Source organism: Pelobates fuscus, chromosome 13, assembly GCF_036172605.1.
Source record: "Pelobates fuscus isolate aPelFus1 chromosome 13, aPelFus1.pri, whole genome shotgun sequence".
Taxonomy (NCBI): domain Eukaryota; kingdom Metazoa; phylum Chordata; class Amphibia; order Anura; family Pelobatidae; genus Pelobates; species Pelobates fuscus.
Window position 1 is genome coordinate 24,061,513 of NC_086329.1, and position 27,355 is coordinate 24,088,867.

General features: G+C 40.5%; 2 protein-coding genes across 3 annotated transcripts in view; one reads left to right on the forward strand and one right to left on the reverse strand.

Moving 5' to 3' along the window:
- Nucleotides 1–20,476, reverse strand: part of MIPOL1 (mirror-image polydactyly 1) — a 300,629-nt gene extending 280,153 nt beyond the window's left edge. The window contains exons 1-3 of one of the 2 annotated variants that reach the window (XM_063439495.1): nucleotides 20,441–20,476; nucleotides 18,196–18,298; nucleotides 13,814–13,988 (exon numbers count right to left, since the gene is read on the reverse strand). The gene's annotated coding sequence lies outside the window, so the exon portion shown is untranslated. The remainder of the gene's footprint in view (nucleotides 1–13,813; nucleotides 13,989–18,195; nucleotides 18,299–20,440) is intronic. The other variant, XM_063439494.1, reaches the window with a different exon arrangement.
- Nucleotides 20,477–20,864: 388 nt separating this feature from the next.
- Nucleotides 20,865–27,355, forward strand: part of SLC25A21 (solute carrier family 25 member 21) — a 266,945-nt gene continuing 260,454 nt past the window's right edge. The window contains exons 1-2 of the mRNA XM_063439496.1: nucleotides 20,865–20,997; nucleotides 24,115–24,241. Coding sequence (XP_063295566.1) covers nucleotides 24,172–24,241 — 70 coding nt within the window. The 5' untranslated portion in view covers nucleotides 20,865–20,997; nucleotides 24,115–24,171. The remainder of the gene's footprint in view (nucleotides 20,998–24,114; nucleotides 24,242–27,355) is intronic.

Consider the following 27,355-nt stretch of genomic DNA (forward strand, 5'->3'; position numbering starts at 1 on the left):
GTAAGTTTGCTAAGGAGTTTCTTTTTAAAACCAGTCCAGTGTGACCTTGGCTGTGTGTTTAGGGTTACAGTCCTGCATAAGACTACACTCCGTTACAGTCTCAGGTGTCTTGCGGTTTGTCAAGAATTGCTCTGCACCTAACCCATTTTCCCATCCCCTGCAATTTAAAATGCGGTTGCCATTACGCTTCACCATTGGGGTGGTGTTTTCATGGGGATAAGCAGATAACCTTTTCTGTGTGTCTGTGGCATTTCCCACATGCCTTTTGACAATCACCACATGAGATTTTGAGATGGTTTCCATCTCATGTGTTTATGAAGCCCAGCTTTGGTGCCATTGGTGTCCTATGGCTGGTTTCTTTGTGAAGATCAAAAAGTACATATAACCATGGCTGACCATTGAAAGGAGTACACTAGCGCACTACAACTCAATGTAATGGGTTTGTGGCTTAAACGGTTCCTTTCCTCAATAGATTCTTATCTTTTTTTCAAATCAGTTATTTTCTCTGCCCCCCAGACCCCCCATATATTTATTTTGTCAATGTACAGAAAACCCAGTTGCTGCAGCTAGACAATAGTGTTGAGGTGCCAAAAATGTTTAATGTAACACAATCAAATATTTTTTTCACTGCAAGATATAGATCAATTTCCCTTTGGAGGATGATGTAAGAAGGTGGCAATAACTAGATGAGAGACTTAGAACGAGGTCTACGGTCGGGACAATTTGTTCAAAATAATTTCATGAATTTTCAAAAATTAGATTTTTTTGGGGGATGCCAAGAGGTATTTCAGTAACAAGAAGCTGAAGAGTGCATCTGAAGGGAGGTCATAGAGTTGCGAAAAATGTGGTAATGTGGGGAGACTCTCTTTGGAGTATAACTAATGTTTCCTTGTGATGCTTAACTTTTGCCAGTTTGTTACTTGCAGATCTGGAGTTGGGAGTTTCAGAGTGTCTAATAGGGCCAAGTACAATGGATGGCATGTGTGGAGTGTCATCAAGGCAGTGTCTCTCTTGCGGTATGACAACATGTTTGATAGTCTGGAGGTGAGGTGTTTGGGGCACTGTGCATTTCCATTGTTGCCCAGAGTGGTATAGTCAGACTTGAAAATAAGGTTAGATATTGTGTGAGAGACATGGCTATATAATACAGTATGGCATCTGGGACACCCAATCTGCTGTTTTGGGGGGTTTAGATGACATGTGGCAGGTGTGCGTTTCCAAATATACCCATTGATGAGATGTTAATATTGCATAATTAAGTGGCTTGCCCAAGCTATAGAGATAGTTTTTAAAATTTGAGAATATCTGAAAAAATAAGCATATTTGCCAAGTTTATCATTCCAAACCAAGAGATTTTGGTCTTGGACCACTTCTCTATTGATGGTTTTAGTTATTCAATACGTTTGGTGTGGGTTATTTGGAAAAGGGAGTGGTGGTTCATCAAGAGTTGTATTCCCAACTACGACATAGACGTGGTCTACTAGTCAAACTTGTAGACGGATTGTTAGATGGTTGTGAATGTATGTAGTAGACCTATCGACAGGGCTTGTGTCTTTTCTTGTGTTTTTAGAGAAGGATATGTTATCATAATTATCTAAAAGTTGTAAACAGGATGGGAGAGTTGTCAATGAGTTGCTGAAGAGGAGTAGAATATATTCATCAAAAATGGACATTTTAGAAACACCGGATAGTGTTGGGATACCAGTTATATCTGGGTGTTTTAAAGGGGTACTAAAGACAAAATAAAGATATGGGGGATAGTGAGCAGCCCGGACGTGTGCCATTTGTAATCTGACATGTGGGACTGTAGTTTAAGACCCTGGTATAGGGAGCTGAACATAAAAACTTGACTGCAGTCAGAAATTAAGGTGGTAAGTAGTATTTACAAAGGATGGTATACATATATATTGCCAATTCTATCAAAAGGCCTTCTCAGTGTCTAGAGCGAGAAGAAAGCCATTTGCATTTTTGGCATGCATTATTTCCATGACCTTTAAATAGCATCTTGTGTTCTCCAATGCTTGCCTGACTGGGACGAAGCCACTTTGTTCTTGGGAGATAATATCTGGTGATATGGCATTTAGAAGAGTATGTTTTGCATAAAGTTGTGTCGGCATAGCTCAGACCAATAGCTTGCTGCTCTCTGTTGGGTGTAGTGGAAAATTGGTTTTACTAATACAATGTGGGAGCACCAAGGTACTCCAAGCACCATAACCACTACAGCACACAGTTATGGTACTGGAAGTGTTACTTGAACCATAAACCAAGGTATTGCAATGAAAATACAATTCCTAGTACAACTTATTAAATGTCAATGCATTACTTGCATGCAAACTTGTTATGCCAGTGGCACAACTGTACAGTCCATTAAGATGATATTAACATACTAGCAATTTGGCAAACACGATATATAGATGGCATTTATTTTTCTCATGAAAGCAAGACCAAGTCATGTTGGTCATTACAGGTGCAGTGCAAGTATTATCAGACATAGGACTACCTAATTTATCAGCTTCCCACAGTATATTAATACATAAAGTATGCAAATGACAGAATATATGTAGTCTACTCATCATAACATGGGGGTAGTGGATTGGTTTTCTCATTCTTAACACTTTCTTTGACAATCAAAGGACTGCGGAATGTTTAAAGTAAATGGTATTGTCATCTTTGGGAGAAGAGGCTCTAATAAAATCACCTGCTGCGTGGCAAGACCTTTAAATGACATTTTCAAAGCAACGAGGGAGGAGTAAAGGTAAAGAAACTAGAGTTAAAGCTTCAATATTTTTTTTTTTTACTGCTTGGATGGAAAACAGTGCAAGTGATAAGGACGCAGACAGACTAAGCTCTGAGCTCGAATACAAATGACCCTGGAGAGCTTGGTCTGGTGACGGATGGCTTCCGGCATGTGGCAGTTTGACATTTCTGCAAACAGGATCTCAGCTAGGATGTGCAGACAACATTCAGGCACAGCACGCTTGCAATTGTAAATTAATGCTACACCTTTCCTAGTCAGTGACTCGGGCTGAGGAAAACAATATCTCAAGTTCACGGGTGCCAATATTTTGCATTCTTTTATAAACTACCAATTATCCTTCAATAAGAATATGGATCCTTGGTGTAAGACATGTGTTTTGGAAGAATTAGTGCCCTCGGCAAACTGAATATTTATTTAACTCTTACTGTACTTTTCCTCTGTCCTCCCAGCTCTTGGTGACAGAACCAATGTTCCGGGTAACCGTTGAGACTGAAAGCATATAATTGCTCGTATTGTGTGGTTTGAGAAAAATAAAATGGGAACAGTATCTACAGCCCTCTTACACCCGATTTGGAGCTTGAAGAGTCATTTTAAAACACCCTAAGGAAACACATGTACATGACTCCAAAAGGAAGAACAAAATAAAAACCCAAAATAGACACATCTTATTCGTTTTCCCCTATTCCTTTTACACTTACTAATTTATCTACTTTGAAACACCTGCCAATTTCCTCTTTTTCACATTTCCTCCCCCTCTCCCCCATCCCTCCAGAGTTTGCTGCACAGAATGCCCTGGTGTATCTGTTAATTCTGGTTTAATATATATTATAAAATATTTTACCAGGAAGGATACATTGAGATTTCCCTCGTTTTCAAGTATGTCCTGAATCCACAAAAACATTGCATTGTTACATTAGGGTACAATAAAATCCCAAAACAATAATACACAATATATACAAAATTTAACATAGAACAGGTAGGAAATATATAAAATCAAACTATGACCGGTGCATTCTGTTTTGAGATATGTAGAGAGGGATCTCTTAAAAGGACTTGGAGAAATCTAAATAATATATGTGTATTCATTGTTTTATTTATTTTAAGTACTCATCTGAACTCATTTTCACTTTATAAAAAATAAAAATTTTAAATATATATCTGTACATGGGGAGGGTTTGACAAATAGACTTACAAATGTACACTCTAAACACTGGCCTCAACAAGGCAAATACTGCCTTTTCTACAAATATTCCCTTACATTGCTTTGTACGTCCACTTCTAGCGGCTGTCACTCAGAGAGCCACTAGAAGCATGAGCCAATACATCTCTATGATGTGGAGCGGATTGTTGCACATGCACACAAGTCCTGCAGTGATTCCTAAGAAGAAGCACCGGCTTCACCTGTAATGATCATCGGAGTCTGGTAGAAGCAGCAAATGTGGTCAGTGTGCCAGGGCAATAAAAGGTAAGTAAATATCTTCTCTTAACTTTGTGGACTATTCTTTTAAATTATATTTGACGTTTCTAACATGCAGTCAAACACAACACTCAACAAATCCCTAGCCAGTTCAGGTATTTCAAATGTTCCAGTTGAAGCATACCTGGTGCAACTAATGAAAACCTTGACGTAAGTAGTCAAGTAGTTTGTCAGTGTTTGATTTCTTACTGGGGATTTGCTGGGGGGGGGACACTTCACACCTCTATTCCCAATGTCAGAGAATTGGAAACCCCTAAGCTAAGCCCTGCAGAGTGTCAAGTAGTCAAACGGTTTTAGTATTGTTTGATAAGTTACCTAGGTCGTGGAAGGCAATAGCGGCCACATCCACTGGATCAGATAGATAGATGATAGATAGATAGATAGATAGCCTGTCCTTGTATTAGTTATGCGTTATTCTAGAAAAGAGATCCAGCTTCTCCCGCTGGACAACGCCAGATGAAGCATGAGCAGCCAGGAAAGTTGTCAAACTAAAAATGGTTTGACAGCCAACGGTGACACAGTGGCAGGAGACCCTTTTATTTTAATACTACGCCATATAACTAAAACCATGAATTAGTCTCGAAAGAAGAAAAATATTTTTTAAAAAGCAACGGTCAATATGAAAATGTTACGTAGGATTGTAAGAAAATGCTCACTTTATTTGGTGCACACACAAACTAGATTTGTACAGCAATTCAGTTTTTCCCTAGTGTGAATTAATTATATTTGATGTAAAATGTTTGAAGGACAGACTTAATTCCTATTCGGTTATGTTCTTTAACAGCAGATAAAGGGAGAACTCCAACATACTTTGTTTGCACAGTATATAAAGCCATTTAATTATCTCTAATGAATGAAAGAGGCAGATAAGGTGGTGTTAGAGAACTAAATCGTTGTGCTCTGAGCATATTGCCAGGAAAACAATACCTTGTCCAAAAATCCAACAAACCTGGCAATAATCGTCACCACCTACTGCAGCACTAACTACCATTTTGGATCATGGCTATAAGAATTTACAGATAAAGTTTCCATCTCTTAATGCATGTAGTAAATGCACAGAGATAAGCCGCTATAGATTTTAAAAAAAATTAAAAAAAATAAAGTGAAAAAATAAATAAAAATATTTAAGACATAAGAGTCAATTTGAAAGATTAGGCGCTGGAGAATTTCTATAATTCTGCGATTTTGTCTTTTAATATAACACTGCATCTAATTTCGTTAAATGCAACTCTCCAAATACCTAGAGCACTTTAGAATGCTGAAGTGATTTATGGTTCACTTTCTTTATTTTACAAAAAGTGCAGATTTCAATAGAAATTGGCACTTTTATAAATTAACCTTGTGTTACTGTACCAAGCATTACTCATCCATGCCAGGTAATGTGCTGGAGGTGGCACCTGACTCTACTGAAAGGCCCCATGCCACCACAGACGCATCAGGGCCCTATCACAAAGTTAAATGGATGGAGTTATCCATCTCAAAAGGCACTTCATTTTAATATACAGAAACAAATAAACTGTCAAGTCCAAGAAGAATGCAGGACTAGATTTCCAACAATGTCAGTTAGTTATTAGTTTGTCATTTAAAGGCGGACGATCTCCTTGTTCCAAAACCTCGGGTCTGGTCTCGCAGCTTTCCTACCCTCCCCCTCCCCCCTTTGGGGTTATCCAAGTCCCCACTGGCATATTTTGAGTGGCCTTTACCTTGTTTTGGTCACGGTCAAGCTGAACTCCAACCACACGGGTCGTGCAAAAGTGGCAACAGTCCTTTCAGCTGAACACAGAGTACTGGGCCCACCTCAAACATCTCACCAAGGCTCCTTGGACCATACCCTGCAAAAGCTTGACGAGATATTCTGGAGCTTTTGGGCACGATTACATGACCGAGAACAAGCTGCCATGATGGTGCACAGTGTAGCCGATGTGGTAACCAACCTACCAAAGCAGAATAGGCCTCCTTGGGGCAATCACATAACACCTGCTCCTGTTCAACCCTGCCCACCAGTGCCAAGAGCCCCCGAAGGCTGCTCGCCGTCTGTGGTCTTTACCATCTAGACCCCCTACTAGCTCCGGAGGGGGTCTATATAATGCCATATGTGTAATGCAAGGATATTATTGTGCTTGCTTATGTTGTTGTGGCATTGTAAGCTCTTTTGTTATCGCATGCACAACGAAAATATATATATATATATATATATATATATATATATATATATATATATATATTTTTTTTTTTAAATAAAGTTATAGTAAACCAATATATAAATAAGTGTCCACTCAAACATCTCTTGAAAAATGGAAGATAAAATATATATAAAACACTTTCCATGTGTCCCGCACTCACTGCTCCCGGTCTTGTTAATGCCTCGGTGCAAATTCCAACCATAAGTATATATAGGTTCTTGTTGAATTACACTCACGGGACTCAATAATATTTCTAATCGTGCTGTTTATTTAAGCATCAAGTAATACAAAGTAGTGTCGACGTTTCAGTCCTTGCCGGACTAAATATATATACCGTATATACTCGAGTATAAGCCGAGTTTTTCAGCACATTTTTTGTGCTGAAAAACCCCAACTCGGCTTATACTCGAGTCAATTGTCTGTATTATGGCAATTTGCATTGCCATAATACAGACAGGGGCTGTGGGGGCTGCAGAGAGATGTTACTTACCTTTCCTGCAGCTCCTGTCAGCTCTCTCCTCCTCCGCCGGTCCGTTCAGCTCTTCTGTCAGCTCACAGTGTAAATCTCGCGAGAGCCGCGGCTCTCGCGAGATTTACACTGGGAGCTGACCTAGGTGCTGAACGGACCGGCGGAGGAGGAGAGAGCTGACAGGAGCTGCAGGAAAGGTAAGTAACATCTCTCTGCAGCCCCCACAGCCCCCTCCTACACAGTGCCCATCCACTGGACCACCAGGGAAGGAGAGCCCCCTCCCTGGCCAGCTAGCAAGCAGGGAGGGGGGACAAAAACATTTATATATATAAATAATAATAAAAAAAATAAAAATAAAAAAATAATAAAATAAAAATAATATAATAATAAAATAATAAAATAATAATAATAAAAAAAATGTAATGAAACAAAAAAAAATATTAAAATAATAATTAAAAAATAAAAATGCCCACCCCCCGCCAAGGCTCTGCATTACACACACACATACACACACTGCATTCATACACACACACTGCACACACACACACTGCACTCATACACACAGCATTCATACACACACACAGCATTCATACACACACACTGCACTCATACACACACACTGCACTCATACACACACACAGCACTCATACACACACACTGCACTCATACACACAGCATTCTCATACACACACTGCATTCATTATATACACACACTGTAAATAAATATTCAATTAATATAATTTTTTTTAGGATCTAATTTTATTTAGAAATTTACCAGCAGCTGCTGCATTTCCCACCCTAGTCTTATACTCGAGTCAATAAGTTTTCTCAGTTTTTTTGGGTAAAATTAGGGGCCTCGGCTTATATTCGGGTCGGCTTATACTCGAGTATATACGGTATATAAAAATAAATAAAAAATAGTCCATATATTTTATATTGGCTATATGATTAACAATAAAAAAAAAATACAAACCAATACAAAAAAAATAAAATACAAAAAGTTATCCTAAAAACATGTGAAGCTACATTAAAATAAAAAAAATGGAATCACTACTTTAATATAGTTACATTTTTTTGAAGCCAGACAGAAATTGCCAGATTGTTTTTAATCAAATTGTAGGCACTATTATTATTCTTGGCTGCAGGTTAAAACAAGCTATTAATGTAATTTTATCTTTGTACTAGTCTGTTTGCTGATCATCCACATTTGAAGGTCAGCAATCAAATGTTGGCTCCCTAATGACTTACTGCCACACACCCCTTAAGGGTTGTTCTGGGATCACAGAAAACAAATATAGAGTCCTTGTGGATTTTTTTGTCCAAAGTTCAAAGTCCCATGGCATTACTCCCACTGTTCCATCAACTAAATATTTTGGCACATCAAAAGAAATTCTATTACTCTCTTACCTTGCTGTTATAGGAGAGTCAGCAACCAGCACATACACATCACCTGCAAGATAGTAAATACAATATTCAATTACTATCATATATTGGTAATTTCTTAAATTACACACACAATGTTTTTATTTCCATTAAAAAACAGAAAAAATATCTACACACCTATTTCACCATATTAGCAATAAAATATCAATAGAATCAGCCAACACACTTGTTGCACCAATCACTAAAACCGAAATGAATGGAGCCATGTCAGCATTAAAAGGCAACAAGGCACTGGATGGATTCAATGGGGGATATTACAAGGTGCTCCAAGATGAACAGATTCCACACCTAGAAACCATATTTAAATTCTGTAAATCCTTTACAGAGGAGGAGGTACCTGATAGCTCAAGCGACTATTGTACTGCTCCCAAAACTGGCACTCTGGCAAGTGCTTTCTCTAACACAGACCTTACGATTTATACGAATATCTTGTCAGAACGCTTGAACCCAATACTGATCGTGTTGATCGATCCAGACCAGGTGGGCTTCATACAAGACAGACAGCTCTGAAAAACACCTGGAGAGGGGCTGAGTTGGTGTGGTACGTAGACGCCTTCTCTAGTATTAGCGCTGAATGCGAGGAATGTGTTTTCACAGAGTGAAGTGGCCATTTCTGTTTGGGGTCTGTGCTGGCTCAGCTTTCCCGAAGGTTATATTGAAGCAGTTTTAGGCCCCAGAGCACAGACACTTATCCAAGGTGCACAACTAACACCCTTCTACCTCCGTAATGGAACGCATCATGGATGCCCCTTATCTTCCTTACTATTTGCATTACACTTAGAACCATTACTACACTCCATATGATCTCAACCATATAGTAAAGGAATAGAAATCGCAAATAGCACATTCACATTTTCAGCATATGATGGGTTGCTAACCATGACAGATCCTATCTTTTCAATGGTCCACTTCTACAACATTCTACTGTCCTTCGGAGACATGACAGGCTACAAAGTTAACCTGACAAAATCTGTGGCTATGCCCGTAAACATGTCGCCAAGGACATTGCACTGGTGCGGTTGATTTATCAGAGAAGCACTAGCTTACTGAGGGGTGACTATTAATGCTGATCCTAGACAAATGTTTACAAAAATAATCAACACTCCCACCATCTGCGCATTAATTCACAACCTGGCCAAATGGGTAGGCAAAATCATGTCATGGATTGGTCGGATTCACTCCGTCAAAATGAATATATTACCCATAATATTATTCCACTTTCAGTCGTTTCCAGTAAGGGTTACACGGCGAGACACGGCAGAATTACAGTCAGCAATTGATGATTTTATATGGCAGCATAAGAAATGTACAGTAACTAGGAAACGATTATAGAGACCAAACTCGAGAGTAGGCCTGGGACTCCTGCATTTATACTTCTACCATCTTGCAGCACAGTTAGCCCATATGATACATTGGCATGCTCCCCCTGACAGATGACATTGGGTAGACATGAAATCACTTCTAGTGGGGGTGACCTCCCACAATTCTTTATTTGGTGCCACAAGGCTTAGAGAGCATTTCTACACACACTCAGTGCCCAGCCAGTCAATTCTATACATATCTGGGACAACCAAACAGAAGACACGGGCTGGGATCTACTCCCTGACTACCTGAGAAACAGGGAATTTATACCCGGTATGCGGACAAGAGATTTCAAAGGGCTGCAGGGTACAGGATTTCAGAGGTATATACATATGTACACAGAGGGATAATTTTTCGCTTTACCAAACTGTAGGATGTAGTACTTTTAACAAATGTGGTTTACTTCAGTGATGTGCATCTTTGAGATTTTGCAAAGCAATAGGAGGTTAACCCCTTAAGGACCAAACTTCTGGAATAAAAGGGAATCATGACATGTCACACATGTCATGTGTCCTTAAGGGTTTAAGAGAGCAGCACAAGCACCTCCTACATTGGTTCAAAACCTCTGTATTGAAAAAAGCATGCATAAAGACCTTCTAACGATACCAGCATTCTAGCTCCACATCAAAAGAATGGTGTTGAGATATATAGAACAGTGGGAGGCAGATCTGTTGGAGGTGCCGGAAGGGGAGGACTGGAAAAGCATATGGGAGGCGTGTTCTAGAACCCCCATCTGTGTAACCCTACAAGAGCAGGCCCACAAGACACTACCCTGGATAATTATATCACATGGAAAAGACAGTAGCAGAAACGTGTGGTGTATGTTCAGGGAGAAAGGGACATATATACATAGGTGGTGGAGTCTCTGAAGGCAGTTGGTGCTGTAAATGTTGTAAAATAGCATGTTAATCTCCCATGTTAAGATTGCTGTGGGACCCTCCAATGTGGGATGCTGTGATGTAGTGGTGTGCCTAACATAATATAGCCGTATGGTGTAACTGACCAGATTGTCATTGCGTATAGCACCCCACCCACCCACTATAGGTGCCACTTTGGAGGTGACCACAGGTAAGCATAAACTGAGGAGCCTCTGAAGGCTGTATGTGTTGCAAGTTAGCATGTAAATCTCCCATGTTGAGATCGGTGTGTTAATCACGGAAGTTAAGGTGTGGTGATGTAGTGGGGGGCTTAACACAATATGGCCACATGGTGGAAATGAATCCCCATATTTGTTTGTTAAGACAGGGGATTTTAAATAGCCTGTAAAACTGTATTTTTGTTTTTGTGTGTGCGCTGTTCCTTTAACTGTTACATGTCCTGGCAAGGTTGTGGAGAAAAGTGAACACACTCATAACCAAAATTCTCCAAAGGCATGAGACAGGGCTAGCAATTCCTGGCTGCAGGCTCCAGCTCCTGTCTCACCTGGCCACCATGCATAAGGTTACCCCCTCTCTAGCCAAAGGTAAGCCTCAGGGAGGTGTGAATACACTTTAGTTTGTTTTTTTAAATCAAAAGGAGTTTTTTTTTTTTTCAAGCAACCCCTGTTCCCCCTCTACAGCTTATGTGTCCTCCTCTACAGATCCTGTCTGCCCCCTTTACAGCCTCTGCCGCCTCCCCTACACCACACATCCCTCCAACTGTAGCCTCCTTGCACAAATTAAAGTCCCATACCCTTCCCCCTACAGCACCTCGCCCCCTTAGCCCCTGTCCACTTCCTCCTCCACAGCCTCTATCCCCCCACTACACATCGCTCCAACTGCAGCCTCTATCCCCCCCATTTGCAGCCCTTAACTCACCTTTTACACCCCATACCCCCACTACAGCCCCTAAACCCCCCTTACTGCCCCTTTTCCATTACTACGAGAGATGGGGCGCCAGAGCAGACATGGCACCATAACCACTTTGGTGTTCTGTAGTGGTTATGGATCTTCGCTTGTTCATTTAACACAAAAAACATTTACTTTAACATAAAACATTTTATGAGCCATGGGATTTGTTCAGCTTTGCCCTTGCCAATGGTGTTGAAACTACAGAAAATGGTTACACACGTTAAAAAAAAAAACAAAAAAAACAACAACACACAAACAAAATAAAAACAAGCACACAAAACAAGCTTACTTACAGCACTCTGCATGAAGACAATGATTAACATGGCACAGATTTGTAGTGAAATAGCTACATCTAGTGGTTGGATTGTAAATTTGTTTAAAAAGGCATTCTTACAGGAAATTACATACATATCTCTTAAGGCTTAAGCTATCAATGATGGGTGCCACCATCTCCTTGCCACCACAATTGTTTTTGCAAGAGTACAAAATGGGGTCCATGGAAGATCTCACAATGTCTGCATGATTTTCTATAGGAAGATGTCATAGGTATTTCATGTACTTCTCAAGAATATGAAGTAAAGCAACAGGATGTATATAGGTGCTCAATATCCGACAGACAATGGCAGCAAATCACCAACACGGGGTTCTCTCACCCTTGTGAAATATGTAGCAAGATAAAACATAGAAGGTGATCAGCACAAAGATAATAGAACATACATACGATATAAGGGCAATTCATAGTATATAAATCTATGAAAAATAAAATACAAATTATGGTGCAGTACAAAAAATAAGTTAAGAGGAATATGAATAAGTCAAGTGCAAACTCACACTTTTTAGAGCTGTACCAGCTCTATTTAGCAGGCCTGGACGGAATAATCCCCGTCTATGGATATATGTGAAAGATATTCGAAGCTTGATTCCAAAATTATGGAGACATCATGTAAGAAAACACGGGAAAAAATCCCAATGGTATGGTACATAAACTACAGTGGTATAAATGGAGGAAATAATCCTACATACGTAACCCAGAGCAATGTCCTGCTCTGGTGTGAAGAGCGTGAGGTGGAACAATCCCCACATAAGGATATATGTAGGAACCAGAAAAAGTTAAAATGTATTATAAAAACAGTTCTGTGGGTAAATAAAGTTAACAAGTCCTCACGTGAGGACTTCTTCTTTTATATATTTTTATATAATTACTATTATCTATGACCTGCTTTATCTCTTCTAATTTCATATACTAGTTGCAGTTTGCAGTGCTTTTGCGCAATGGGAATCTAGCAATGATCATTTTTCTCACTGATATAAACATTACGCTACTTGAACCGTACTATCTGCTTGCAAATACTAGGTTTGCTAGTGTCATTTATAAAAAGAGCACGCTACATGCAATGTCCTGGAGAAGATGGGAAGTCTCTTCAGGGCATTCTGGAAGAAGCTGGAGCACAAGGTGCATCAAACAGCCCGCAGCGGAGGCCGCAGCGGCCGGCCCTGAAGACAAAAGCGTGGAAACTGAAGCTGCACAATTCTGGGACCAGTGAAGGTCATTCAAAGCGGGACGGGATGAGACATGGACACCGACTGCTGACACAAAGCCTATGGCCTACACCTCTGATGAAAGAAGAACCACATAACAAATTGGGGGATTGTGTGGGCAAAGGCTGAACGACGCGTTATGTACTTGGTGACATCTCACCTCACCTTTTGCCTAAACTACTTCAGCCTATATAGATTATGGTTAAGTCTGCATACCTTGAACGAGCCATATACTCTTGTCTTTAGTATCCCTTATTACTTACTTCGCCCATTCTTCCATTACGGCCTCCTAGGGGAATCAGTCTGACAAGTCAAGCATGCTATATACCTTTTATTTAATTAATGCTTACTTAGGAAGACCATTCTCTGAGCGCACAGCCTGTACACTACCTGTCTTAACGAGTAACTTAGTCCGCACTAGGTTCTGCTCACTTTTCTTTTTTCTAGAAATGTGCTGATGTATATACACACACATTTTACCTGGACATGTTTTCTCAGCCTTCTCAGTGTTTAAGGTGCAATGCTTGTTTTTCTCAAGCACAACAAAAATAAATAATAAAAAAAAAGAAAAAAAACACAACACAACTGGGATAATCAATATCAACGTGAGAGAACCAGATGAAGAAGAAAGCAAGGGAGAAAATACATAATTCAAATGAAACTGCAATGTTTACATTTAGACAACCATTAGATGCACTTTCTGCATTCTAACGTAGTTTAACGTTAACGTATTTGAACAACGAGTCTCCTCACGCTTTGCAGGACATCCAGCATCTTCTACATCCCCATAGGAAAGCATCGATTTAATGCTTTCCTATTGGGAAGACCTAATGCGATGGCGGCACTTCCAGTGCATGCGCAGTAGGTTTCCCACTCGGCGTGACGTCACAGGAAGAAGAGACAGAACCAGTGCCAAAAAACCTTGGTGCTGCAAAGAGATAAACGATAAAAGGTTAAAAAAAAAAACCATTATTTTATTTTTAAACTTCACTAGACGGTGGGAACCTAAGGGAAAAGACAGTGGGACACTATAAAGTGTTAAGATTACAGTTTTGTATTCACAACACTAGAGTTCCCCCCCTCCCGCGTGGAGAATAAAGATTTCAAAATTAAAATGACCCATTCCTCCATGCCACAACAGTTTTGCAGCGGCTTGCCATGCCTAGTCCTGCCTCCATGGCAGAAACCATCAGCCAATCCAATACTTTCCCACAGAGAATCATTAGGATGCCAATAAGCATTGTCTCATAGAGATGCACTGAATCAATACATCTCTATGGGGAATGTTCAGTGCCTCCATGCAGAACGTGGAGTCACTTTGTCACTGCTGCACTGCCCAGGAATGTTACAGGAAGCACCTCTAGTGGCCGTCTTAGTGGCTGCCAACAGAGGTGTTCCTAGGTAGCAATTTTCTATAAAATGGCAGATTTTGTAACGCTAACACTGCAGGGACATACTATAGAAACCAGAGCCGCTACATTAAGCTGTAGTGATTCTAGTGACTATATTGTCCCCTTCAGTAAGGACAACTTTCTCTCAAGGGTTGAATTAATATGTGGCAAAGGGCACGGCTTCAAGAAGCTCCTGCCACCACATCTCACCATTGCTACTTCAGCTTTTACTTAACCTTCTGCTGCAATAAACAACTTCTCCTCGCACGTGTGATGCTACACCATCTCACTACATGTGTGCAATATCATTTGTGGAGGATCGTGCAGTTTTGCAGCTTATTCCAGAGACACCCATCGTGCACAGTAGTACACCAGTGACCTGGCCTGAAGAAACATGGAGAAAAATTAAAATGTTGTCATTGAAGAGGGTGAGGTCCAGGAAAGTAGAACGATCTTTCTCTTTTTTTTTTTGAATTCTTTATTTTTGACGTGCATGGTTTAACAAGGAGATATACGCTGCCACAACAGCAGACATAATCACAGCAATATCACAAGTTCAGATGTATGTGGCATTGAGGTGGAAGCACATTTTTAAACATTTTTTAAACCTATGTAAACGTAGTTAGATTATCTAGTGTTATCCGGCATATGAGCATCAGCATTAGTAAATACACGATTAAAATACATTATAATGGTTATAAGCAGTAGGACAAAAGGCATAATAACAGGTTACTAAGCAAGATACGTTGGTTGCGTTAATCCGGTTGTGCATTTGTAGGTAAATTCTAAGTGTAACGTGTGTAAAAGAGCAGGTTTAAGTAATGCAAACGCGTACGGTGCGTGGTAAGCACGATAAAGGTACGATGCTTAGGGAGACATGGGCTATGACCTATGACATGACAGGCAGCGGCGGGTCCAAACTAATCAGTGTCGTAGCGTGTTGGGTTTGCCTCGTTTTAACCTTAAGGGGGGAATTAAGTAGGACATGAACGAAAAATGTCAAGCAACAGGCTTAATCAGTTATCCCTTTGTTATCAGAGGCTTAATAGTATACATTATACAATGATTATGTGGTTCCCGTAGGTTTGCTTGTGTAGGGGTGAAGTGAGTGAGATGGGTATGTGTGGTGACTAGTTGTTTGCCGGCTGCTGGTTACAACCTCGTCTGTAATAAGGGCTAATTAACAAAACTTTGCAGGTGGGTGATGCATCGTCTGGTGGTTTTATCTGGGTGCAGCTGTGTCAAAACAGTGTATAATCAACCTCCAGTATACCTTGTGGTGTCAATGAGGACTAGTGCTATTATGTGCGCCAGTGAATAGTAAGAGCTACCTCCGTTAGATCGGTATGACAGGAGAAATGTCCAGCAATCGGGGTTAAGAGATCTCCTACGTACATGTAGTCACATTGTGGTACTTGTTAAATTAAATATATTTGTCCATCGTCCATTTGTTTGTTAGTATTTGTATGCTGGAATACCCTGCGTCAAGCCCCGAGGTCGTCGCATTACCGTCCCTTGTGCTTTTCAGGTAGTGAGTGCCACGTAGGGTTCGGGTGTGTGGCCTGTCGGTACAAACGGGATGGATCTCGCCGGGTCCCATGAGTGTGAAGGAGACGTGTCACTCCCTCGTCCTGTCTGTGCGAGGGTGTCAGGTTGTAGGCCCAGTGCCTGTAAAAGCGGTGTTGCGTCGCTCAGCTCTCGGATCTGATGAGTGTCCGTCCCCTGATGTACGGTGAGTATGTGGGTCATTTGCCATCGGTACTTGAGGTCTCTCTGCTGGAGTAGCGTGGTCAGCGGCTGGAGGGAACGTCTCCAGGCTAGGGTGCCTCTTGAGAGATCGGGGAAGAAGGTTAAAGTCATCCCTTCGAAATGGAACGGTGTCTTTCCCCTCAAGGCATTCTGGACTGTTGTCTTGTCTAGTCGAGTGTGGAAGGTAAGTATGACGTCTCGTGTGGCCCCGGTCGGCGCCCTTGGCGGTTTGGGGATCCGGAATACGTTGGCAGGAGCAATCTTGCTGGCCCGCGCTGGCGGTAAGATATTTGCCAGGAGGCGTGCAACAGCTTGGGCTAGGTCTGCTTCGGGGATCCCGTCCGAGATCCCTCTTATCTTCATGTTATCGCGCCGCCCAGCATCCTCCTGCTCCGCCATGCGGTGTTCGAGGAGTCTCTGTTGTCGCTGGATGTCTTGGACAGTTAGTCTGAGTTCCCCAATGTCTTGGTTAGTGGTTCGGGCTGTATGTTCCAGCGTATTGAGGCGGGTCGTTATTCCCTTGAGGTCTCCCCTCAATGCAGAGATGTCGTTGTGCAGATCCTTGTGGTGGTCCGCCAGTAGCCGCGTGAGGGCCGCTATCGTCACCGGAGCGGTGTCTGGGTCCAGGGTAGACTGCTGTGTTGGTCTCCCCGACTTGGGTGCCAGAAGATACTCCTCTCCAGAGAGGTCATCCGAAAAATCGGAGCATCCGCCATGTCGGTCCCGCTTGCCCCGCGGGCCTGTCCCCACATATCGCCAATCGTGAGTCTCGGGGAGTGTTTCTCGGTCGGCATTTTCTTGTTTTTTCGCCCCATGTCGCTTATAGGGGGTATATTACGTCTTTATGATGATTTGGGGGCACCCAGCCTGGGTTTTCCTCAGTTTTTCCCCGTTTTACACGCGGAGCTGTTAGGCCTTGCGACTGCTCGCCTCGGTGGTCAGGCTCCGCCCCCCACTATCTTTCTCTTTTAACCCCCACCTCCCAGGTGCCAGCATGGAAACAAACATAGTAACATGAAAGAGTCTTTGCAAAAATGTAACGACCCAACAAGTGACTGGCCTTCTTCGTCAGGATAGGACATAACCCAAAAGGTGGAATTAAGACACACCTCACAAGGTAAAATAGAGAATTGGTAGATGCATATCACTAGTCCTTAGACGTAGCTGGGCTTAATATGTAGATAATCAGAGAAATAGTGAAGTCAATAAACAAGCAGAGGTCTGGGATTACAGAGGTACACAACGATGATAGTCTAGCCAAGGCCAGGGATAAAGAAAGGACAACATCGGAGACAAGCCAAATATCAATAAACCAAAAATCAGATATGCAAGTGAACATGCTTGTGAAAGGTCACAAAGCAAGTCAATAGCCCTAAGCCTGTTGTGATTAACCTACACAATTTCCAAAAGGTGCGTGAAAAATGTTGCAGGGGGTTACACAGGGGTATTCACAGAGGAAATTACATGGGACATCTCTGCATCATACACAGATGCATGGATCGAGCGAGTGTCTGAAAAGACACTTGAATGGCGCAAAACAGGTGTGAACGGCTCGTGGGGGTGTTTAATGTTTCAAAAATGACAAAAGTATGGTTAGCCAGCATAACATTTATTTTTTTTAAATGTTTACACAAGATTGTTTTACTCTCATAGATATTGTGACAGTATTTAAATTGTGATTGCTACAAATAATTAAATATATTTTTTCTGGTAATCTCTTTTTTCTTTAAACTTAGGCTACTTAAACAGTAAGCAAACATACCGTAATTTTGCAAGCAACTTGATAATAAAGAGTATTATAGGTGATTATATGTATCTAAACTTGGAGAATTACTATTAGTTAATTCCCTAAGGGAAGTAGTGGATCCTCTCACGTTTTTCCATAAATCTTTGTTTATAAGTCCAGAAATGTGGGCCGTTCATAACTATTAGGAGTTTTAGTTGCTCCCCCCTCAGCATTATGTAGCATTTTTATATATTTAGAGTTGATCTTACCTTGAGAAACACAGCTGACTGTCCGGAATGGGAACAATTCAGACAAGGATCTAGGTTGCTTATACTAAGAGTTTAGGAATCCCATACAAGCGTAGCATTTCTTCTATAAAAAGAAGATGGAAATAATCAGACACTGAGAACCAAGGGCAACTGCATGAAGCAAAGCAACAATCACAGCAACGTGTGACATCAAAATCCATTCTTGTCTCACATGTGAGAGTTACAATGACTGCCTGCCACATGAACAAACATAACAGTAAATGCTTGCCTGCCACATCCTGTGAGGTCACAATGAATGTTTGCCTGACACATTATGTGAGGTCACAGTACATTGCCTGATACATCCTGTGAGGTCACAATGAATGTTTGCCTGATACATTATGTGAGGTCACAGTACATTGCCTGATACATCCTGTGAGGTCACAATGAATGTTTGCCTGATACATTGTGTGAGGTCACAGTACATTGCCTGACACATCCTGTGAGGTCACAGTAAATGCTTGCCTGCCACATCATGTGAGGTCATAAGGAATGTTTGCCTGATACATTATGTGAGGTCACAGTAAATGCTTGCCTGCCACGTTGCGTGAGTACATAATGAATGTTTGCCTGATACATTATGTGAGGTCACAGTACATTGCCTGATACATCCTGTGAGGTCACAGTACATTGCCTGCCACATCCTGTGAGGTCACAATTAATGTTTGCCTTATACATTGTGTGAGGTCACAGTACATTGCCTGATACATCCTGTGAGGTCACAGTACATTGCCTGCCACATCCTGTGAGGTCACAGTAAATGCTTGCCTGCTACATCATGGGAGGTCATAAGGAATGTTTGCCTGATACATTGTGTGAGATCACAGTAAATGCTTGCCTGCCGCATTGCGTGAGGTCATAATGAATGTTTGCCTGATACATTATGTGAGGTCATAGTACATTGTCTGTCACATCCTGTGAGGTCACAATGAATGTTTGCCTTATACATTGTGTGAGGTCACAGTACATTGCCTGCCACATCATGTGAGGTCATAAGGAATGTTTGCCTGATACATTGTGTGAGGTCACAGTACATTGCCTGCTACATCCTGTGAGGTCACAGTAAATGCTTGCCTGCCACATCATGGGAGGTCATAAGGAATGTTTGCCTGATACATTGTGTGAGATCACAGTAAATGCTTGCCTGCCACATTGCGTGAGGTCATAATGAATGTTTGCCTGATACATTATGTGAGGTCATAGTACATTGTCTGTTACATCCTGTGAGGTCACAATGAATGTTTGCCTTATACATTGTGTGAGGTCACAGTACATTGCCTGCCACATCCTGTGAGGTCACAGTAAATGCTTGCCTGCCACATCATGTGAGGTCATAAGGAATGTTTGCCTAATACATTATGTGAGATCACAGTAAATGCTTGCCTGCCGCATTGCGTGAGGTCATAATTAATGTTTGCCTGATACATTATGTGAGGTCACAGTACAAGACCTAACCCAGCAATTTATTTATTCAATAATTTGAATGTTATTTGTTATTTTTTTGTAACGTGAAGGATTAAGATGTGGGTATGAGAATGTAACTGGGTGCATACCGGCTGCACTAAATGTCGGTTCTATAACGCACACCAGGGAAAGGTTAAAGAGCACAGGGCACACTGTTGTATGAGGTAAGCCGACATCTTACTATAAAACCTAAAAAAGGGTTCACGGCATAAGACTATGAGGAGTTATTAGGCATGAAGGTAGGAATAGGGGTGCGTTTAAAGGGCACATAACTAAAGCGATACTTTACCACAAATTCACTCTCTGTAAGTGGTTTAGTGGCCGCTTGTTATGAGCAAAGTTATATTTTTAAATAGCATACCTTCCAGTACTCCAAATGGACGAAGAGGGGCACTGTTTAATTTTAGGCGATGTAAGAGCAGGTGTGGCTGCTCTGAGAAACTTTCAGTGGCTTACTAATGACAATCTATGCAACCAAAATGTGATTTAGGACAGGGACAATGTATCTTGTTTACACTGGCTGATTGCTGTGTAGGAAATAGGGACTGTCCCTCCTACAAAGGGCCGCTTGGTAGGTGTGAAATACTGAGTTTGAGGAATGGCTGATTTAATATGCCCTTGCCCTCTCACCCACTTGCTAGCTCAGCATGCAGGGTACACAGAGGCCATGCTCCCCCTATGATAGCCATAGTAAGCCAACAGTGACTACTAACGGGTTTCACCAACTCACAATGATACATACCAATCGCCAAACTCGCCTGGCTCGGTTATACGCATGCGCAGATTAATGTTGCCTAGCAACGTCCAGGCTAGCCAATCGCCTCCCCGGTGCCGCGCCACGTGGTACAGCATGAAGCCCGCAACAGCGGTGCATCACCTGTCAGGCGAGCGATTCGTCGAACCAAGTGGAGGGAACGTTCTGAGCGATTTAATTGGCTGCAGGGTTTTTTTTACCCCAGAACGAGACGTGAAACGCAATGTGAAGCGGAACTGTCTTATTCTATGCCTATGGTCTTGTGCGTTTCACGTCTCGTTCTGGTCAAAACACGATCAAAGGGAATGCGGGTTCTGTCAGTAATATGCGATTCACGCCTCGTTCTGAGACAGCAGCAATTAGAAACTTTTTTTTTTTTTTTTAATTTTTATTTTTTTTACCTCATTCTTTGAGTTCCTGACATTTTGGTCTTTGGAAGTTCCTGTTTTGTGGTTGTTTTCTTTTTTTTTTAATATTTTGAGAGAGAGAAGAGGAATTTAAAAGCCATGACACCTACCTCTAAGGACATAAATAAGCAAAATTGAGTTAGTATTGTATCTCAGTAAAATATATCATATTCATTTTATTATATGTGACTCTTTCAAAAGTAATTTTGTTTACCCCTTAATTATTTTTTTTAAAGTAATTTTGTAATATTTGAATTCCCATGTAACACATTTTAATGACTGTAATAATTTTTATTAACCACAATAATTGGAGTGTTATAGTCTATGGATTTAATAACTAAATTCTCCTGTGTGGTTTTGGTGTGTTGATTTGTGTGTAATAATAAAACTGCAGCTTTTTATATTTTAGGAAGATACATTATAAAGAGAGAGAGAGACATTATGGTTTTATTTCCACAAGTTAAATCCAGCCTAGACTGAATCATTGGCTTTAGTCATATTTGTTAGTGTGGGTAAGATACATTTTAAGTAAGGTAACAATATAACTTCATTAGTAAGTGTAGGTTTAAAGTAACAGTTGTTAATATTGCACTAAAATCAATTTCCCAAGTCAACATGGCTAGGTTTTACAGTCTGCCAATGACTGTGTGCACAGTATTGTTTACACACTGCTCTGTAAGTCAAATTTAAAAGGTAAATATATAATTAGATTATTGCTGGTCTCCTATGAGAAATTGAACATTTTAAATGATCTTACATTGGTGCCAATATTCATCTCTCATAGCAAATTCACTCTCTGCATGTTTGCTGAAAATAACCTCTCAAAGGGGGGAGGGGTGTAAAGGGAATGATTAGAGCACCTGTTTAAACATTTTTTTGAATATTCAGGCCCTGTCATTTAAAAATGTCTTTCCATGAATCAATTTAAAATAAAAATACAAATAAATGAATATAAGTTTAGCTAACATTACCACTTGAGAACGCTGAGCGGTCTCTCTTACAATTGCATCACAATTTTCAAACTCTCATTGGACTATTATTAAAAGTGAATTTCAAATTGTAGGTCAAACTAGCTGAATTGCTAATTTTCTGGACTTGGGACATTGATGGTTACCAGTTTGGAGAAATTCTTCACTGTGATTTAGCTTACATTTTGAAATGTTCCATTTCAGTAAACTACAATTCAGTGTTTAGCGAATAAATCCCTGTAAGTCATAGCTACCATGTGTTAAAGGGAACCAATTAAACTTTGAAGGAAAAAGGAAATCGCTTTTTTTTTTAATTAATTTTTTTAAACTTTCTCATGATGATCTACAGCTATGCCCTACATGTCCAAGGTTAGTGGGAACTATTTTGTTGTTTAATTGTCCCCCACCTATAAAAAAAAAAAAAAAAATTATAATAATAATCCATATGAACTGATTTCTATATGTATGTCTTAAGTGCATAGTCTATTTCATGATACACACGTCGACATGTTTAAAAGAGCACTATAGTTTCAGGAATACAAACCAGTTTTGTATTAGGTCCTCCCCTCCCTCGTGGCACTCCTCCCACTGGGCTGAATGGGTTAAAACACCTTCAGCCACTTAATTTAATCCAGCGGGGAGGACCTCTCCTCCTCTGCCGACATCAGCTCCTGAGTGGAGCCAAATGCGCATGCGAGGCCAGAGCCGCGCGTGCATTCAAACCGCCCATATGAAAGCATTAGTCAATGCTTTCCTATGGGGATGTGAACTCACGCTACGTAAGTTCAATGCGATTTTCACACTGAGAATCGTGGAAGCGGCCTCTAGTGGCTGTCAGGGAGACAGCCACTAGAGGCTGGATTAACCCTCAATGTAAACCTAGCAGTTTCTCTGAAACTGCTATGTTTTCAGCTGCAGGGTTAAAACTGGAGGGACCTGGCACCCAAACCACTTCATTAAGCTGAAGTGGTCTGGGTGCCTATAGTGGTCCTTTAAATAGTTCCATTTAATCTTTATATTAGAGGTGTCTGGAAACTACACTAAAACTTTTTGTAGCTTTATAAAACCTGTGTTTCATGGGTCTCTTTAACCCCTTAAGGACACATGACATGTGTGACATGTCATGATTCCCTTTTATTCCAGAAGTTTGGTCCTTAAGGGGTTAAATATTTGGATAGGTGATGAGGAAGTGAAATCTGTTGTTATTCTGTCAGCTGTTGAGGAGGTTTGGAAATGGCATAAAAAAAAATTAGTCTACATCGTTATATAGCCTAAAAGCACCATAAGCACATCAACAATGTGTAGTGGTTTTAGTGCTTAAACCATTTTTTACCACTTTTATCAAATTGCTTTTAATTAAAGCTACATTTCAATAGCAGATTGTGGTAGGGTAATAATAATTCTATTGGAAAGGAAGTTTCTTATTTGTTTCAATTTTCATGTCCATGTATTCTTTTGGCAAATCACTTCAATAATAATATACAGTGACAGTAGGTCAGGTCCTAAGACTTAGATTTTCAAGTAGGCTGTCAGTCTTGCACCCTTTACATCCCATGATGCTTTGCACGCCTGTAGAATGCCATTGGAATGACAAAGCCTCGTGGAAGCTGAAGTTTTAAAATATCTGGGGATCTACCTTTTGGGTACCCCTGCTTTACATCATTCCTGGGAGGGATTCATGTCTTTAGTGGCACAGATTTCTCTCTCATTTATGTGGCTTCACACTGACACCACTGGGATAACCGGTGGCAAAGCTATGCAAGAAAGAATGGAAAAAAACAAATAGGTTGGTCTGGTTACTCTGTATCCCTGTTAGTGAAAATTATTAAACATTCTGGACTATAGCTCTTTTAGACTACAATTCACATGACGTTTACCTAGTTTTAGAAGAGTAATGGTGGAGGGCCCGACATCTGCCATAGGAATGCATGATCAAACTTTGGATAGCAATTTCCTTTTTTCACACAGATATATTCATAGATTTAACACCAAGCTAAGCTGTTGCTATGTATTTGAATAAACTGTAGCTATTCTGCATTTAGATGACTGCTGTCATTCCCATCAGCCAATTGCTCAATACCCATGATAGGAGTTGAAGTCTAATCCCTGGATGTCCGCATTCTGACTAACCTTGCGTATAACATGTTCAATATTTGCAGTTCAATTTAAAGGGACCTTTGGAAAATGCTTTTAACAATTAACCAGTGCTCTGAAGCTCTGACGGTTTGGATAATGTTTTGACAAACTTTCTTGCTCAACTGATCACATGAAATATACTTTTAAACAGGTTCCAGTGGTAGTTGTCTCACAGGATCTCTACTGTGTCCCCGATATCTTGCACAATATGCCGACGGCCTCTCCAGTAAGCTTTTGGACTGAAGCATCCCAACAAGTGATCGCAGGCGGATCAGCAGGTAAGAAAAAATATATATTTCTATGCTTATTTTGTCGTATGGAAATGAACACATTCTTAATATTCAAGTCAGCAGGTTTATTTTTAGCAGGTATCCAGTGATATTTCTGCTTTCCCTTTTCCCAGTAAATGCTACTGAAGTAAAGTAAAAAATAAATAAATAAATAAACAAAAAAACATGCCTCAGAAACACGTCTGTATCTGGGGCAACCTTCTTTCCTCATGATGCTCTGTGTACGCTTGTACATCAACACATAAAATAGCATAAAAACAATTCCCAAAGAAAGACAGCTTTTATGGGATTTGTTTACACTGTATTGGTCCCTAGGGAAGTCCAATATTAGGGCAAAACGCGTAGGGCTGCTGCACTTTATTTGTATTTTATATTTTTATTGTTAATACATGTAATTACTTTATACCTATCCTGAGCTGACTCAATTTATCCTGGCATGGAGGAGACAATCTGAGGTGAAGGTGATATTGGTTAGCCCCTCAAGAATTTCAGGGGAGGCACCCAGAGATGCTTTATCAACATTCTATCCTAAAAAGCATGACTTAAACTACTTTACATGCTAATGGAAGCCATAATACTGATATTTTACAAGTTGTTTACAAGTTGTCACTGTTTGGTGAATAACCCCTTCAATGTATCCTTACGCACAACATGTATTTTTTTTTTTATTCTAATTTATACTTCAAATGAAATTAGCACCTTTCACATAGCAAATTAATTACTATAACAACCGTCTCACACTCAGATTGCTAATTCTTGATTTTGTGTTGATATGTGTAAGAAACTGGACTTTAGAATTTAGAAGTCAGTTGTATATTAATTTTTCGCAGAATTAGTTATATTGTTCGTTAATATGTTAACTATTGTGTTGAGAGCTGTGCTAATTAACATCTTATGTGTCAGTCAATAATGTTATTGGGCAACTTTTTGAAGAGATCATTTTTAAATCAAATATATATGACATGTTCCATATTAATTTTAGATTTAGACCCTCTTTGCACCAGGAAATTTTTCGGTCCTCCCACTGTGAGATCATCAGGCTTGATGGTTTTTGGTCCAATCAAATTCGTTTCATAGAGAAACATTGTAGACCTATGGCGCACGCACAGCAATCCACATTCTCCACCAATTCAATGCTTTTCACAGAGAAGGATTCAGCATTTTAAAATATTCTGTATCATTGTGCTGTGCATGTTAACGCCAAAAATGAAGACCATTGGAAAAGTGCTTCTAGAGGCTGTCTGTCTGAAAGTCACTAGCGATGTGTTTGTGGCCAAATGTGAATATTGCAGTTTCTCAGGAACCAAAATGTTTTACATTACTAGAGAAAATGGACGGGATCTGTGCACCAAAACCTCTATATTAAAAGGACACCATAGTCACCAAAACCACTACAGATTAATGTAGTGATTCTGATGTCTACAGCCTGTCCCGGCAGGCTTTTCAATGTAAACACTGCCTTTTCAGGGCACGCTCTGCATGGAGACACCAAACGCTTCCCATAGAGATGCATTGATTTAATGCATCTCTATGAGAAGATGCTGATTGGTGCAGCACAGCGTTTTGCTATGGGAATGCATTGGATTGGCTGAGATCATCAAGATTAATGATCTCAGCCATGGAGGCGGGCCAGCCACGTTTGGGGAGAAAAGGTAAGTTTAAATACCTTTTTACTGCAATCTGAGGGGGGCAGTGAACTAAACAGCATTCCAGGTAATATTATAAATCATGTATTCCTAAAACTATAATGTTCCTTTCCGATGTAATGAAACTTCAGATTAAGCTGCGCACGGTTCATCAGTCAGTCCGGGACCACTAACTGTGTCTCAAGTATTGATACCTCTATCACCCTGGTGCAGAGATTTAACCTTGAAGTTTCCCTTTAAATGTAAACAGACACTTAACAGGATTTCTAATATTTCTTTTACTTATCCCCTATATTTAGCAAAAAATAGATTTTTGAGGTGTGAAAAATAAAATGAAATAAAGGGAATCCACGCCTCGTTATTCTGCAATTGGGTGCCTCCATCTTAGTTCCCTGACAATCATTGTTATATGCTCCGTCCTTTGCACCTGGCAGTCGGTATAGAAAAACAGATAAAACTAGAAATTAAACTGTTTCTCTAATTTCATTTTCATTTGAAATGTTTGTCCTGGCTTTGCCTTGTCTCAACTGGATTGTGGTGTCATTTGCTAAATCTTAAATATAAATTTGAAAGAAAAGGGAGCATCTTATGGGGGGGAGGGAGGGGGGGGAAGTTAACACATGTTCTAGGTTATTTTGAATGTTTTATTCAATCGTGTAAATAAAAGAGAAGTGTCAGTTCTTCTTTAAAGGTATACTGTAGTGCTAGGAATACAAAGCTGTATTCCTGGCACTACCGCTCCCCCTCCCTGGTAAATAAAGGGTTAAAGACCTTTTATTGCCTTACCTTTTCCCAGCGCCGATGCTCCACCCCCTCCTGTGTCCTGCGACAAGTTGGGTCTAAAGCACGGCAAGTGCCACGTGTGCTTTAGACCTCCCCATAGGAAAGCATTTATTTAATGCTTTCCTATGGGGAAAAATGCAGAGCGTGAGGACGTCCAGCGTCAGTTACCAGACCAGAGGCACATTTCAATTCAGGAAGCCCTCTAGTGGCTCTGGTAGACAGCCACTGAGGGCAGACTTAGTGCTGCAATGTAAACATTACAGTTTCTATGGAACTGCAATATTTTACATTGCAGCACTAAGTGAAAAAGGGACACTGCACCCAGACCACTTCAATTAGCTGAAGTGGTCTGGGTGCCTACTCTGTCCCTTTAAACTGCCTTTACAAGGCTGCACAAGAACAGAAGACCTTGCACAGGGATTTTGTTAAGAGAAACATACTTTACACTTGCACTAAACCTTCTATTTTCATCTACCAAGCACTGTTGAACTCTCCAAAAAACAAAGGAGTATTGATATATGTATTTATTGCTCGGTATCACTAGATGGTGCTCTGGATCTATGTTTCTATGGATCCATTTTGTGGTTTATAAAGCACTGTTTCACAGCGGGATTCAGATATAGTTCAAGTCCCTTTTTTCACTGCAAATTAATTCTATAGATCTCTTTTTTTC